General features: G+C 41.4%; 1 protein-coding gene across 14 annotated transcripts in view; it reads right to left on the bottom strand.

Annotated features, from left to right (window-relative positions):
* Window positions 1-227: 227 nt before the first annotated feature.
* The window catches only part of Rapgef6 (Rap guanine nucleotide exchange factor 6), a 174,236-nt gene continuing 156,902 nt past the window's right edge, over window positions 228-17,561 (bottom strand). For 10 of the 14 annotated variants that reach the window (XM_026780215.1, XM_026780214.1, XM_026780212.1 and 7 more), the window contains 4 exons: window positions 14,932-15,066; window positions 8,949-9,180; window positions 7,052-7,557; window positions 228-3,411 (listed from right to left, as the gene is read on the bottom strand). In XM_026780215.1, coding sequence (XP_026636016.1) covers window positions 3,386-3,411; window positions 7,052-7,557; window positions 8,949-9,180; window positions 14,932-15,066 — 899 coding nt within the window. In that variant the 3' untranslated portion in view covers window positions 228-3,385. Of the gene's footprint in view, window positions 3,412-4,762; window positions 5,078-7,051; window positions 7,558-8,948; window positions 9,181-10,576; window positions 12,282-14,931; window positions 15,067-17,561 lie in introns of those variants that run through there. The other 4 variants (XM_005350060.3, XM_005350062.3, XM_005350061.3 and 1 more) reach the window with 2 other exon arrangements.

The raw sequence follows: 17,561 nt of genomic DNA on the forward strand, positions 1-17,561 counted from the left end.
TTCCATTTAGCAGAAGGTAACCTTGAAATTTTGGTCCTCTTTGCTTCCACCTCTGTAGTGCTGGGGCTGCAGCTGTATGTTATAGTATCCACTTTTATGTGGTTCTAGAAATTGAACCCAGGGCTTTGTGCATGTTAGGGAGGCAAGCACCTTGCAGCCCGAACACTCCTCTGAAGCAACCTGGTTAACTGTTCCATGGGCTCTATATGAACTTGGAATGAAGTGCACACAGTTAATGCAGGTTCTTTATTGGTTCCAATGTGTTAGGAGACGTGGTAATAAATGATACCCTTACATTCTCTTAACCAAAAATATAACAAGTATTTACACTCAGTAAAAATACAAAAGCATACAGAGGCACTGTCTTTCTAAAAGACATAAGTTTAAGAGGCATCAAAAACTAGGAGACAACATTGCTTGTTACAGGATGCCTTACAATCATCGAATTGTGCAGATAATTGTCACTTGATCATAGCAACTGTGCAATTTTGCTTTTTGCTAAACTCACATTTCAATGTTAAAACATCTACCAGGTCAACTGCATTCTGTACATTAAAAATAAAGAGGCCTTTTAAATAGCACAAAAGATAAAGATGAAGTAGGGTTTAAGTTTCAACTTGAAAATGTACCCAACTCAAGGCTGATCCCCCCTCCCCTTTATAGCATGTAATGGAATTCTGAAAGGATACAATTAATGTCTTCTAGAACCTTTCAATCCAAGTAATCACTGTTTTAAACTTAAGGAATTCTTTTTCCTCCCCCCTTTTTTGTAATTATAAAGAAACTAGTGTAGTTACTGCTGCTTTTCCAGTTTGGTAGAGATCACAGAGATGAACATGTCACCCTCGTGAATATTCTCTAAAGGATTTTTCTCTTCAAAGATCATGTTGAAAGACACCAGTTACAGGAAATGAAGTCTGGGGATCGCAAGTAACCTTGCTGTAACGAGCACTGGGACTCAGTAACCAATCTCTCACTGTTTGGCAGATTCTGCACGAAGGGTCTTCTGCTCTGACAGTCTTGGCAGATGCTGGGCACTAGTCTCTTTAGTCATGTTACACTTAGGACAAGGACAGATGGGGATTTGGAACTGGAGCAAGCATGGGCTTAAGGCTTCCCTTGTTCTAGTTACATGACAAAGTAAAAAAAAAGGCAGACATGATTTTTTTCGGTGACTCATATACATCATATCACAAATCATTTGGTTTTCATTCTGATCAATATGATCAGCTGGTCTGAACACTCACAGATAAAGCTCGATATAACCAAGGCAGCTACACAGTGCAAGTTCAAAGCCACAAGCCTCAATGCTCTGTGCAAGATATTTACACCACTGAGGACCAAGGCAGGACAGGCTCCGTCTGAAGACCTGCTAGACAAACAGAAGCTGTGCAAAGAGCACATTTCTCTAGAGTAATGGATAGAAAATGGTGGCAATGAGTACCCACAGTTGGATTAAAAAGGTGGACATAGCAAAAATACTTACTTTGTTTTGGACACGAAAACAATATTATGCAAACAAGTGAATAAAAAACTTCACACTCAGAGACAGCACAGTTCATAGGTCAGATCAGTTAAGCATGGCTGTTAAGCTTCAGTGGCCGTGCAGGCTGCTTTCAACTTTGAAGGGCCAGCAAGGTTCTGCCTCACTGTACTGAAGTGCACCTGGGCTCACGTCTAAGGCTTCTGGGTTAAGGTCTCCCCAGGGGAATTCATCAGTCCCTACTTTTCCTAAAGAGACAGGCATTCTGTGGGAGGACAAAATATTTACATTTGAAACTGTTCTGATTCTCAAGTGATTGGCAGGAAACAGGAAGAGAGAGCAGCAGAAAAGCACAGTCTTGAGAAGGCGTTGGTCACGTGACTGCTCTGCAGCAATGCTGCCATGCTTAGTGCACTTAGAATGGCTTTGGCTTTTTTTTGGTAATTACAGAAGTTTATGAAACCTTATTTGCCTTTATATTACAAAGCAAATGAAAAATTTTAAATATGTTATTTAACATTTAAATATATTAACTATAAAATGTTACGATTAATTTGTAAAAATGTGAAAAGTCTACTTTATTTCATAAGCAGTCACTGAATTTGAATACAGAGTGCCATATCCAGGAGATCACAAAGGATGTCCTCTCCAGGGTAGAAGTCCCCTCCATTACCCTCGTGCCTTTCTCTTATACAAGTCTATCCCGGTTACTGAGCTCTGTGGAGGGCTCTAAGTTCAAGTTCAATGACTGCACGTGTGGCTGTGTAGTGCAAGCCACCAAATAAGTCAAGATGACCTTTATCATTACATTCATACCTAAAAAATTATTATTATTTTGTGTGTAGGCGTGTTCTGCATGTATGCCTCTGTACCACATGTACTCAGTGCTTCCAGAAACCAGGAGGGTGTTGGATTCCACTTCTGGAGTTACAGGCAGTTGTGAGCTACCATATGAGGGCTAGGAATTAAATAAACCAGGGCCCTCTGCAAGAGCATCTTAACCACTGAGCCATCTCTCTAGCTCCTACACTAATTTGTTTAAACTAGGAATACTACACTTGAGTTGTGAAATGTTAGCTTAGGGTGGGTTCCAATAGAAACAAAACTCTCTAGAAGCCATTCCCATTGGATTTGTAGAATCCTCACAGCTGGATGCAGCATGATGTTCACTTCAGAAATAGATCCAATGTTAACTATTCCTTCTTTGGAAATTAGGGTTCTCTCTCCCTATTCGACCTCTGTTCCCCTTCCCAAAGGACTGCTAAGACCCCTATGGCTGTTAAAGCCCATGCCATGATAGGCAGGCTGCTCACACTTCACCTGTACAGGTGTCTAGTTCCCACCTGAGTATCTGCTACAATAGTGCCACATCTCTATACCTATGTCAGGATGATGTCTGTTGCTCAGACCTTAGACAGCTGTATAGCCTCAGACAAACAACAGCTAACAAGAGCTCTTGAATACAAACAAAACCACAATACTTTAAATAATAAGTTACTTTTCAAATACACAAGACTATCCTTGGTATTGGCAGACATTTTGAATGTGTCCTTTAGCCCAAGCTATGGCTTGGAAATAATAATACCACTATCTTTAAAATGATTTACAAAAAGAGAAACCTATAGTGATATACAGGGGGGCAACTCTGAGCTTGAATGTGGTCCCAAGGCAGGAGTGATGTGCAAAGTGAAGGCTGGGATCAGGTGCAACATCCAGTTTAAAAAAAAACTGCACCTGCAGGGCCAGAAGAAACGGAAGCATGATTCAGGAAGAGCTCATCCTCAGCCCAGCGAGGAAACTTCATGGTTGGTGACAGCAGTGAGCTGTTGGCCTTGGCCTGCAGAACCACGAGCTCTTGTCCATGCTCCTGACTTCCAGTGGTCTCCAAAGGACATCCAAAGACTAGACTGCGGACACCTGCTCATTTTCTGAAAATGATGAAAATACAATTAGCTGGCATATCCATCTGCTAATGCAGATCAAGTAATAACCAACAGATTATTTGCTATACGAGAAACTCTCCCTATCTCAACAAAACTTGGCAGACATTTTATTAAGAACCAGGCTTTTTTGTAACACCATGGTTTCTAATCATACCGAGGACTGACAGGAAGCTAGAATTTCAAAACTAAAATTTTTTTTACAACCCCCCCTCCCCGTGTGTGTGTGTGTGTGTGTGTGTGTGTGTGTGTGTATACATATGCCACTGTATATGTGTGAAGGTCAGATGGTCACTTTTCTTTCATTGTGTGGATTCAGGGGATCAGGTTTGGCAGGAAGTGCAAAGGCACTGCTGAACCATCTTGCTGGCCTCCATAGTTTTCTTTAATGTGTGTATGTAGAGGGGTACATATATGTATGTATGGGTATGTGTGTATGTGCATGGAGACTAGAGGTTAACATATGATGTCTTATTGGATGGATCATTCTCAAGTCAGGATTTCTCAGTAAACCTAGAGTTTGCTAATCTGACTACTCTCCAGTGGGATTACAGATAGCCACTATACTTTCCAGCTTTCACACAGATTTCTGGAGTCTCTGAATTCTGGTCTTCATGATTGCATGGCAAGCACTTCATCTACTGAGCCATCGCCCCAGACCATAAATGGTTTCAATATATCACTTCACTATTATAGTTGTTAAGAAGGCTAAAACAATTACTTCCAATGAAGAAAAAACTTTTCAACCTTTGGCAACAGCTACAAAGTTTATCAAGAGTTTTTCTAGCCAGAGGAGCTGAGTCAATATTGTCTTTTATAGAACTGTCATTTGTAGTTGTTATCAAGTACCTGCTCTCAGATGTCTCCTACTGGAGCTGCTGTTTCATTATCAAAGGCAGCGATACTTCTCATGAGCTAGCAACAGAGCAATGCGTTGAGATACAGTCTGATTGTGTTTACAAAATTTAGTGACTATTTAAATGTTCCTTATAATTTGTGTGTGTGCGTGCACTATAGTGTTCATGGAGGCCAGCAGATAACTTTTGTGTTAGCGTTCTCCTTTGTGTGGGTTTGAGGGACAGAACTTAGGCTGCCAGGCTTGCCCAAACAAATACTAAATACTTCTTTATTTTGTTTGTAGAGCAAGTGTTTGAACCCAGGGCCTGTACCTGGCCAGTCTAGAGCTCTACCACCGAGCTACATGCCCAGATCTTATTTTTTTTTAAAAACAAATTTAAAGAGAGCTACAAACATTACAAATTATCACATATATCAGAGGAAAGATCTTTCTGTGCTCCATAATCCACTTAAGAGCCATTTAGACAGTTTGTCAACGTACCATCTGCTTCGCTATCTGCATCAGCCACATCTGCTAGTTTGGGATGGGACGGCTGCAAGCTATGCCTGTGAGGCTGGGATCCGGTCTTCGAGGGAACCCAGGCCAAGGTGTGGCTACTGGGAGGAGCTGGCGGCAATCTAGACAGGCTGTTAAACATCATCTTTGACCTCTGCACTGCCACACTATAGTCTGGAGGTTTTAGATGAGGGTGGGGTCCTTCCTTTACGTCCGCTAAAGAAATTCCCAGATATCCTGGAGGAGTGGGAGGTGGCTCCCTATACCTATCACCTTTCTTGGGTGAGGTGACACAGTACACTGGTGTGAAAAAAATAAGCAGTGAAAATGTTAATGGAAAAACATAAGAAACAAAGGAAAAAGAACTTCACATTGAACATTACAATGGCAAAAATATAACTTAAAAACACAAAATAAATACATTTAGACACAATGATAGCAAAGTGAAAATGTTCTTAAAAACACCAATATTTAAACCTATGGTACAAACCAAAACAAAACCAATACCTATCGAATATTTTAGGAAAATTCCATAAACAGCTTCATGAAGCAGCGACAGCACACTCCTCCCAAGATAGAGACAGCTCTCACGCCTAGCAGCTAGACCATGCCCTCAAGTGTGATGTTGGCACAAAGATGACCAGTCAGAGAGAGATTTCTGCTGGCTGAAAATGATCGACTCTGCACCACAGCACTGGCACTTGGAGCAGACACATTCTCAGTCTATGTATGCAAACCACTGAACTTTCCTAGTGCAGATGAACGAATTCCCTGTGGCAATCTTATTTTTGTTTTGAAATAGGGTCTCTACATAGCACTGGCTGGCCTGGAACTCACAGAGATCACCTGCCTCTGCCTCCTGGTGTTGGGATTAAAGGTGTGTACTACCACGCCTGGCTGGGGTTTTACTTTTAACTCCTTTTTATTTTTCTGACTAAAGGGTAGAAAAAAAAAACCCCTGAAGTTTAGGAAATGTGACATTAACAGTAACTTTAATTTTCTTTTCTTTTTCTTTTTTGCTATGTGTGTAATAATCCCCTGGGACTAATGTGAAGCTTCAAAAAACATCAGAAAAGGAAGGGAGGGAGCTTGATTATATGTTGATGATACAGATGACATTTAAGAAGACACTGCCCACACACAAGCAGAATGGACTTAAGGAGTATTAGATAATTTTCACATCAACAAGAGGCTTGTCCATGTGGATTTCTACTCTTCTACAGTAAAACTCACATGTAATGTCAGGATCAGAATAGCCTGTTTCCTCGAGAGGACAAGCAGGCATGACTAAGCATGGCAGTGGGAAGATTGTCAAGGAGAGAAAATTGAAGGAGGATTTGCCCAAAGTCACCAAGAAGTGAAAGAATTTAAAATTAATACTCGGAGGGACATAGACATGTATATTCCTAGAATCCTGACAAAATGAGAAGGGAAATGACCACTATGTAGAGATGCACTAAACAAATCCAAGAACTCCAAGGTCAGCAACTGCCCTTTCCTTTTTTTTTTCCTTTTTAAACAATTATATCATAATGACATTGACTTGATGGTATTTCACATGAACAGAGAAGCAGAGATATTATGTATAAATATTCAAGTAATTTAGGGAATAAACAACTTGATGGCTAACTATACTACAAAAGCTTACTAGACAGCAATCCACAAATCAGTTACCAGCTGGTGATACACACCAGGCTAGACACGCTGAAATGCTTGGGGCCTGTCTCTGCTTTGCGGTGCCTGAAAGTAAGCACAGGGCCTTGATCTGCTAAGACCTCCTTTAACATGGAACATGTAAAAGAGGATTCACTTTTTCCATCATGGATACACAGCAACTGTGGTACCAACAACTTGCGAGGTCACCAGAACAATCAATCCTTTTGTCTCTACTGTGGAGTCACGTCACACCACCACACCTGACAGCCCTAATAACGTCCCTCCTGCTTCTCATGCTCTGTTCACTTTCATGGCTTGAGTATCACTCAGAAACTTTTGTGCATCTGTGTTTTACACATATTTGAGAACTATGTGTCTTTTCTGCTACTCGTGGTCATTTCCCTTCTCATTTTATATATAAATACAAGGACATGTATGACAGAGGAAAAGAAAGTTCCCGACAAGCCATAAATTTTGGGGCAATAAATTGTGGAAGGAAGAAAAAAGTGCAGAGTGGGAGAAATAATAAAATATCTTTAAGGTAGCCCAATGTCCTCTTTTAGGGGGAGGGGATACATAACCCCTCAACACCAGTGATACAAACAAACTTGTACTTACCAATCAACCCTCTGTCTGTACTGGAAGTGACAGTTTTATAAACTGGGTCAGTGGTGTCCCTGGGCTCCAAGCCACCAGGGGCCTCTGCTGGTGCACTTTCCAAAACCCTCCGCTTAACTGTCCCATAGTTCGGTTCATATGTGTCCGAGAGGGAGCTGGAAGAGGCCCAACTCTGCCTCAGCTGACTGGTCTCTAGGCTGCCTTTGCACTGGCCACAAGTTCTTGAGCAGCCTCCTATAGAACAGGCACAGGGCTCACAGTCAGTGGGCTCAACCTCAGCAATAGGGTCATCTAAATGTGTGTGCCTGTAAGTGTTCAGAAAGTCCCAGCTTTTGGGGTTTGGAAGGCTTTGGAAGTTGTCATGGGAGCTGCTGGAGCAGGAAGTCCAACTGCCCCGCCCACTGTCAGCTGCTTCCAGCAGGATGTGCTCATGAGACATCTCTTCACTGCTCAGAGAAGATGGGACAGCTACACCCTTGATAAGAGACGGCTTTGACAGCATCCACCTAAAACAGAGATGCACAGATGAGTAATGGTAATTTTAGTGGCGTAATGGAGACTTCCCAGCACATGTGTCCCTCCTAAAAGAGACCAGGATATACCTGAATGCTTAGTGAGGCAGTGTTTTCTCCACAAAACATTCACTGACTTTAAATAAAAACACAAGATGAAAAGTGAAATGGAAAAAAAAAATTAAAAAAAAAAAAAGTGAAATGAATGGAAATAAACACACCTTTGTCAATACACTGCTCCCCAATGTGCATAATTATCATTTCTTTTCCTTTCTTTCCTTCCTTTCCTTGTTTTTGGTTTTTCGAGATAGGGTTTCTCTGTGTATCTCTGGCTGGCCTCAAACACACAGAGATCTGCTTGTCTCTGCCTCCCTAAGTGCTGGGATTAAAGGCGTGCGCCACCACCGCCCAGATGAGAACTCAGCATTTCTAACCATGTTTTATTTTTTCACTACTATCTGAGGTTAAATGAGAATGATGTGACAAAAGTGCCAATTACACAGATGTCCACATTTATAACAAGGTTCCCAAACATGGGCCACAGGTACCCAACAGTCTATTTCTAAACAGTTAGTGACAGAGAGGATTTCTGTATTTTAAATAGTATGTATGCCCAATCTGCAGCCTGCATGTGGGCACATATAGTTACAAACACAGCACAATACAAAATCTGTAAACATTTTTTTTTTTTTTTGGTTTTTTTTTTTTTGAGACAGGGTTTCTCTGTGGCTTTGGAGCCTGTCCTGGAACTTGCTCTGTAGACCAGGCTGGTCTCGAACTCACAGAGATCCGCCTGCATCTGCCTCCCGAGTGCTGGGATTAAAGGCGTGCGCCACCATCGCCCGGCTGTAAACATATTTAAGACATTGTGAGGTATCTTTTTATGTTTTGTGTGTGTGTGTGTGTGTGGTAACTCAATTTGCTGTTTTTGAATTTCAACTGTCTGAAAGACAACATAGTCTCAATGTCAAAAGACTAGACATGAGAATAAAGATCAAGGCCTGGCCCAACTCTCCAAGCTCTTGTAATGTGCTAGATATACATGCTGGACAGGAAGTGTGTTGTATAATACAATCTTTCTGAGTAATCGTTAACAGTCAGAAGCCATGTCTCTAGTAACAACAGCAGGCACACAAGTCATTCTTAGCAATTGACAAGGATACATGGCAGAAACTAACTTGAACAAAGGGAATTTAGGAACACAAAAAAAGTTTACCCATGTATCTTTCAAATAGTATGTATTTCCAAACTCAGTATGTACAATGGGCATACGTGCAGCCTCATACTCTTACTAGGAATGTCTTATAACGGACCTACTTGAGGAGGGTGTAAAGTCAGGTTGTGAGTGTTATTGATTCGATAGGAACACAGACAGGGATGTTTACCCGTGACCAAGCTGACTGTGGTCTCTGATTCCTGAAGGGTGATCTGTCTTTTCCAATGTCCCCGCCATGGGCTCAGGAACTGCCAGGGTGTGGGCGGAAGACCGTTCATCCTGCAGAGCTGCAGACATGGAGTCCACGGAACAGTTGCTCACAATGCTGGACCGAGAGGAGATTTCACTGTGGCTGGAGTCAGACAAGTTGTCAGACTTGGCTGATGGTATGAGTGTGTACCCTAAAGGAGAAAAGAACACTGATTAAACCAAAAATAGGAGAACAGGAAGGGGCAGACAAGGGAACACCAAGAAAAAATAGGGGACAAAAAACATAGTAGGAAATCTCAGTTTTCATGCTTGAAGATATGAGAACGGCAATTTTCTCCATACCTTTCCTATACAGCCATTCACCTACCATCCACACCACACCCACAGAACTCCACACTGAAGAAAAAGAGCCAAAAGCTGGTATTACTGTCCAGACTCACACACTTTCAAATATTCAACAAAACAAGAGCAATGAACATATTATAAACATTAGCAAGTACATACAGTATAGCTTTTCTCTTTTTAACTCTGTGCCCCCTTCTTCGACTGATATAAAATATTTCATGGTCCATGCTGTGGAAGGGATAGGAATGGAGACAGGCTCAAAGAATTGTTCCTGGAAATCTTCAGAGTGCATACTCTTATCTCAGATATTCTACTTATTCTACCCAAGTCTTTTCCCAAGTTGAGGATCACTATTTCAGTATTTTCAATAGATTATTTTTTTACAATTCTAAGTAAGAATACAACTCAGGACCTTGTATGGGCTGCTCAAATGAGGACTCCAGTCCTGTTTCTGTGCATGTGTGCGTACACAGATGTGGTATATGTTCATGCGGGCATGTATGTCCACGTGTTTAGGTCAGAGGTCAAGATGTCACATAGTCTCACACTGAATCTGCAGCTCTATTAGCTGGCAAGGCTAGCTGGCCAGAGAGTCTCTTATCCTCCTGCCTTGTGCTAGGGTAATATAACGCACAATGGATTTTTCACCTGGATGCAGAGAATATGGACTCAGAACCTCACATTGAAAGATCTTCCTAGCCCTGTTTCAGTATTTTTTTTAAATATTTATTTATTATGTATATAATATTCTGTCTGTATGTCTGCAGGCCAGAAGAGGGCACCAGACCTCATTCCAGATGGTTGTGAGCCACCATGTGGTTGCCGGGAATTGAACTCAGGACCTTTGGAAGAGCAGGCAATGCTCTTAACCACTGAGCCATCTCTCCAGCCCCTGTTTTAGTATTTTTAAACAACTGTTTTAGATTTGAACATGATTAACTTTGTTGAGAATTAAGTAGCTGAACAGATTAGAAAGTACAACGATGAAAATAGCATCTACTTTCCAATCTTCTATATCTTACTGCATAATGCATTGCTACAGAGGCTTTGTTTATTTTGGAGGGATGAAGTGAGGTGAAGGATCCAAAATCACATCTACAGTATGATGGTTAAAGGTACCAAGTGTTCTATTTTGAGATAGGGTTTCTCTGTGTAGCTTTGGTGCCTGTCCTGCTCTTGGAGACCAGGCTGGCCTCGAACTCAGAGATCTGCCTGCCTCTGCCTCCCAAGAGCTGGGATTAAAGCGTGTGCTACCACGGCTGGCCAAGGTGCCAGTCTTTAAGAAACAACAATACTTTCTGTTCTCAGGGCAGAGTGAGGTCTGATAGATCACATGACTTTTGAACTAATTCCCAGAAATATTCATTGCTAAGGAAGAAATGGAGGCTCTTGTATGTTACTGATTCTAAGTAATAAAAAAGAAGACAGCAAGCTTAGTGCCAGGGTCTCCTTATGCCTTAAGAATTTTGGCATGTTTAACTGAATTCAACTGAAGATTAAAAAATGACTGTGAAGTAACATTTTCAAGAGGTGCCATTAATCATTTCAAAGAAAAATCAAGATCCAGAAATGTATGGTTTACATTTGGGCTTATGGGCCAAGAACAGTAAGCCAAGCCAAGCCAGTGTTTCTGACTTCTATCACACAGCCTTGCACTCACCAGTGTCCATGAAATGACTCTTCCATTTTTAAGATGACCAGGACAATGGAAATGGCAAACAAGCATTCAGACGAGCCAGCCTTCTACTTCTAAAGAGAATCACTGTCTCTTGCATTATACAGATTTCTTTACTATTTCAAATCAATTTTATCTTAATGTTATATTATTTTATCCTTTGTTACATCAGAATCTCAAGTGTAATTTATACTAAGGATTGTCTGGAACATTTTTTGAATCACATATACACCTGGCACTCGAATTCAAAGCAATGAGATCTGGGGTGGGACATGGTAATTTCACTTAAAGTTTCCAGACGATTCTGAACCTGTTGGGCTAACGTCCCTCCCAGAGGCATTTTAAAGTGATGACATAAGACACAGGAAAGGATGTGCTTTTTTGGCTCACAGTTTCCCCCCCACAGCTGAGGAAGTAAGATGGCAAACAGGTGCCGAGGCAGAGGGTGGAAAAGGCTTGTGATGGGGGTTTACATGAAACTGAACATTGGTTCTTAAATTTTCTCTGATAATCTCACTCAGTCTCAGCTGCTATCAGAAGAAAATACAGAAACTACAGAAAACAAGTAGACAAGTTTACTAATTCAACATAGCAGTCAGAGCAACATACGTACAAGCGAGGCACAATAAATCAGTAATTCTTTGCTGCTAAAGGTTCTAGAGCACTCAGCATAAAATGCTTAATTGTATTTACTACATCATCTGCCCTACCTGACAGATGGCTGAATTCAAGCCATATTTACATTAATAACTTAAAATAAACTTAACACTATTATTAAATAAGGAACTTTTCAGAGAGTCTTTCTCCGCTTAGGCTTGAACCGTGTACAGAAGCAGCTGAGAGCGGTACTGTGGCCTCGGCTACTTGAGTCGCAGACGGCATTCCCTTTCTCATCTGTGAGGTTGCTTCCAACACCCTTCACTTTCTCACAGCTGTCTGTGGCTTGATTGTGATCTGTGTCCTCTTTTTGGCTGTTGACTAGTCTCTCCCTTGAAAGAGTTCTCTCCCTAAATCTTCTAAACGGGGATGTCATTCTTTTCCTGGTTGTGTTCTCACAACTTGTCCTGTCTCTATTCTCCTCAGTGGCCTTCTTCGTCCTGTCTGTTCTTTTTGCTGTGCTCCCAGTAATCTGAAGGATTTTCTTTTGCAAGTAAACCCCACCTATTCCGGGACAGCTCTGGCCACTGATCTTGGTGCTGGGCTCACGGGGAGGGGATGAGGAAGACCCTGAGAGTTGCAGCGGGATGCTGTGATCAGATAGGATACTGCCAACTGGAGAAAGAGATGCAAAAACCCTGACATGATCAATTAATTCTTTTCAATCAGTCATAATTAGTTTGGTTTACAAAACATTTCACTATTTTAAAACTTTATCATCTTGACAATACCTAAATGAACTACAGTAACAGTTCTTTTTAATAAATGAAGAAGCTATATAGCTACTATACAGCATAAACACCTGTTCCTACAAGACAAAACAGGAAAGGTATTACCTCGCTTAGAACAAGCTAACCAAAAAAGAAAAAAAAATAATGCTGAAAGCAAGTCATGCTGGTAAAAAATATAAAGAGAAATATGACAAGAATATAAGGTGATCAGAAACATTTAAGAAATGTTAATCTTAAGAAATGATGCCTTAGAGTTTTCAGATTAAAAAAAAAAACTCAAAAAGGACTTGCACAGGATACAAGGACACCTTTATATAGTGCCATTTCTGGTGCAGATGGGGCTCCAGGAGGAATGTTCAGGTGGTTTGGCTTACCCTCCAATGTGTGTGGAGACATATGCAGGTGGTGGAGGTCAGAGGACAATCTGGGTGGTGCTTGCCCTGAGGAGCAGCTCACTGATTGGCCCAGCTATCTGCCTGTCTCGAATTCCCCAGGCCCAGGACAAAGTATGCTATCATCCTGAGGTTTCACATGGTTCTGGGGTTCCATATTTGCATAGTACGTGCTTTATTAACTGAGCCATATTCCTGGTTCTTGGCTTCTAAGATATTGTTTAAATTCTCCTTATGTAAATATGAAATAGGTTTACTTTATTAGTGAGGAGAAAAAAATCTAATCCCAAAGTTTAACAAGAACTGAGAACAGCTGAATAATGTACTTTTATTGTAACAATTTTGTTCAGCCAAAGGTTACTGGCATGAACCCGTTTATGAAAATAGATGTACCAAGGTTGAGTTGGGTTTTTCTATTTTTGGAAGGTTCTCATTATGAAAATTCAAATGGCCACAAACTTTCTACAAACTTAAGGATGTACCTCATATAAGTCCTCCTGCCACAGCTGGCTGAATGCCAGCTGAGTATGCTACTCTGGCCCTGCAGGACCATTTGTGAGACTAAAGATCAGATGAGTTGTAGAGATCTTATGAAAGTTTTCTGGATAATCAGCTCATATAAAACAAAAAAGGCACAGATCTGTGTGTCTTATAAAAGCATAATGAGATACAGCAGAATCAGAAACTGTTTTCTGAATATACCTACTATGTATATATTCCTTCTAGATCCTGTTTGATTTCATGAATCATTCCTTAGTAAAATCTCAGAATCTCAAGTTACCTGAGGGTAGAAAGGGCCGGGGAGCAAGGGAGCTGAACTATGCTGAGGCAACAGCAGGGAAAGGAAGAGATGCTTGATTTATTCACTACTGACAACATACAGAAATACCATTTCTTTTAAACTATATACATTGGTCGTAAGGCAGAGGGTCTTTCTGAACCTTATAAACAAGTCACAAATGGTAACAAAGAAGTAACAAGGGACAGGGTGTCAAACTAGGTATACATCACTACACCCCAGCTGGCAAAAATAGTTCTGAAGAGAGAACCTTAGACCTTGGGAACAGAGTGAGCTGCGGGAGCTCCTCCTTCTAGCCAGGACTAACAAACTTCACTCCCTTTTGGTCAGGTAATGCCCTCTTCTGTGGTTATTTAAAGGGCATTGCCCCCCCCCCCCATTTACACTCATGAATAGTCCAGGACTAGGGCACCTTTATCTCTAGCGTAGGCTCAGAAGGTGGAGGGCCAGAGTAATAATCACATGCTCTTTAGCCTGTCGCATGTGTTCAACATCATGTGGCATCTCACAGTCCAGGATACCTAAGAAAAGCTCAGTCTAACTCACGAAAATGTACGTGAAGAACAACAGTCTCTGACTTTTCTTCGTTGATTTTGTATAAATGTAAAAACCACAGAAAGGCACAGGTTATTTCAAATGTCCATAAATAAAAAGAACAGAGCAAACCAAAAGTGGCAATCTAAATAATTATTTCTTTTCTTTTTTGAGACAGGGTTTCTCTGTGTAGGCCTGTTGTCCTGGAATTTATATTGCATATCAGGCTAAGAGATCTGCCTGCCTTTGCTGCCCCAAGTGCTAGGATTAAAGGGGTACATCACCGTGCCCAACTAAGATTGCTTTTATCCCCCTACATTTTGCACTTGAACAAAAACAAAAAGAAAGTTTTTTTAGAGTGGGGTCTCAGGCCTTGAACCTAGAATGGAGCTGCTGATGGCCATGACCTCCTGACCCCCTTGCCTCCTCCTCCCAAGTGCTGGGATTTCAGGTGTGCAGCATCATGCCCAGTATAAATACAATTTCTTGAATAGTTTTATTTGCAAATTCTCCATAGAAATGTTCAAGTATTAGAAAGTGGAAAGATGGCACTGAGCACCAGCAAAGACCAAAACAACTGTGATTTATGCCCTCATTTCTACTCATGCTTGTCCTCTGCCCAAGAAGCTAAGTATCACGCCCTAAATACTGGAGTTCTAGTTACATGATGACCGACACCTGAAAAATGTTTGAACAATTCAATGTGAAACATTAATTCATGTTCTGTCATTTGCTTACAGACTGAAAAGCCAAGCGTGCTGACATGCTGTTTGGTCTGAAAAGAGCTAGCATGAAAAGTCCTATCTTACCTTTGCGAGGGGAACTCTGAGGAGATGCAGGAGGGCTAGAATGCAGGGAGGATGCCACAGAAACAGTGTCTTCTGTGTGCTTCTTACCACTCACTTCTTCGGTTGGTCCTAAACCCTTTGGAGGTAAACTTGTACCTAAAATTAAATAAATAAAACACATAGAAATAAAGCAGCAAGTAAGTATCATTTTACAATTAAAATGTGTGAGAGCCCTGCAGTGGTGGCGCACGCCTTTAATCCCAGCACTCGGGAGGCAGAGGCAGGCGAATCTCTGTGAGTTGGAGGCCAGCCTGGTCTACCAAAAACAAACAAACAAACGAAAACCCCATACCCCCTCCCCCCCCAAAACTGTGTAGCTGTCTAAACCACTAGTAATTAAAGCCCTGAGACAATGGCTGGTAGAGTCAACCAAGACATGTAAGTGCACTCAGGGGCTGAGTGACTAGGAGATGGCACACAGGTCTCATTCTCTAGGTTAATTTGTTCAAATTCAGTTGGTCAGTACAGGTAAGATTAAATGAGGAAATTTGTTTTGTGGCAGAGGAAAATCAAATACACCGTCCAAGTATAGTGCCCCAACCACCCACAATGATATACGGTTGCAATCTTTTTTTTTTTTTAAAGATTTATTTATTTATTATGTATACAACATTCCTTCCATGTATGTTTGTATGCCAGAAGATGGCACCAGATCTCATTATAGATGGTTGTGAGCCACCATGTGGTTGCTGGGAATTGAACTCAGGACCTCTGGAAGAGCAATCAGTGCTCTTAACCTCTGAGCCATCTCTCCAGCCCCATATGGTTTCAATCTTAAGAGAGAAGATTGAGGTTCAAACTTTGCACTCTCCCCTTAACGTAGCCCCTTCAAGAGAGCAAGATACGCCAGAGGTAGTGTGTGCCAGCCTCGACACCACCTGAGGAGCATCTCTGCTGTGGGTACACATGAGAGGCTGTAGGGCTGCCAGGTCAGCCCTTTTCAAGATCATTAAATTCATACTACAGAAGAAAAGTAAGCAAAGGACAGGAAAATTGGATGGTACTCACAAAACCATTCTTGTAAAGTTCTATTCTCCACCAGCTGCCTATTGAGCATAGATCAGATTCTGAAATGGTTATTGTGAAATAATCTTTTCGTACACTGTGAATTTGTGTTACTCAGATTAGTTTAATAGAAAGCTGAACGGCCAACTGCTAGGCACAATTTTCAGGGCAGAGAGGATGCTTAGGAGGTGGCAGAGATGTCAAGAGGCATTGAACAAGCAAGACATGGAGGAGGAGAGATAATAGCCATGAGTCACACGGCAGCATATAATAGAAATGGGTTAATTTAAATTATAAGAGTAGTTAGAAACAAGCCTAAGTTCTCGGCCATGCTTTTATATTAAATAAGTTTCTGTGTCATGATTTTGGAGGTGGCTGACTAGTTACTTTTTGGAGTCCTTAGGAAGTCACTGACTACTCTCAGCATAGAGCAAGGACGACTGTGGTGAGGAGCTGGTACAGCAACAGCAATCTTCTCACTTGCCTGTGAACTTATTCTATTTCCTCCTTCCCACAACTATAGTGATATTTCATTTGTATTTTAACAAATAATGCTTGCCTGAAGATCAGAATGCAAAACAGCCACACTAGTCAGCCATATTGGCCAGGTAGTAGTGGCACACACCTTTAATCCCATTGCAAGAGAGGAGTATAAAGCAGGATGAGACAGGAACTTTTTCCGCTTTTTCTGGTAAGAAGATTTCATAGAGGTAAGAGCCCTCTAGTGGCTTGGCTGCTTTGCTTTTCTGATTTTCATGTTGAACATCCCAGTATCTGGGATTTTATTAATTGTGCTACGTACAACTTTCTTTTGTTCAAATATATTTCAATCTTCCTTCCCCCCTTCTTGTTTCTCCTACTTTCTTTCCTTGTCTCTCCCCCCTCTCTCTTCTTTCCTTCTTTCTTTCCTTCTTTCCTTCCTTTCTTCCTCCCTCCCTCCCTCCCTTCCTTCCTTTCTTTGAGACAAGCTTTCCCTGTAGCTTGGAGCCTGTCCTGGAACTCGTTCTGTAGACCAGGCTTGCCTGTTCTATAGAACACACAGAGATCCGCCTGCCTCTGCCTCCTGAGTGCTGGGATTAAAGGTGTGCACCACCACTGCCTGGTCCTGTCACTCTCTTAACAGAGAATAACTATATAGGTCAGGCTGGCCTCAAACTTGTAGCCTAGAACATGCACTCCTCATGAAGGCCTCAGTCTCCCAAGTGCTACGATTATAAGGGTGTACACCATGCAAGATTTCAAATCTCTTCAGTGGTTTCTTTGTGACAAACTGTGCTTCACACTTCTATAATCTAGACATATTTATGACTTCACTTCTCATGTCTGGGAGGCTGTTTAGTCTGGGGCACGGAACTGAACAGAGAATTCTCAACAGAAGAAGTTCAAATGGTCAAAAGACACTTAAGATCATGCTCTACCTCCTTAGCAATCAGGGAAATGCAAATCAAAACAACTTTAAGATACCATCTTACACCTGTCAGAATGGCTAAAATCAATTATTTTATTTTATTTTGGTTTTTCGAGACAGGGTTTCTCTGTGTCTTTGGAGCCTGTCCTGGAACTAGCTCTGTAGACCAGGCTCGTCT

The sequence above is a fragment of the Microtus ochrogaster genome, chromosome 7 (assembly GCF_000317375.1).
Source record: "Microtus ochrogaster isolate Prairie Vole_2 chromosome 7, MicOch1.0, whole genome shotgun sequence".
In the NCBI taxonomy this organism is placed as follows: domain Eukaryota; kingdom Metazoa; phylum Chordata; class Mammalia; order Rodentia; family Cricetidae; genus Microtus; species Microtus ochrogaster.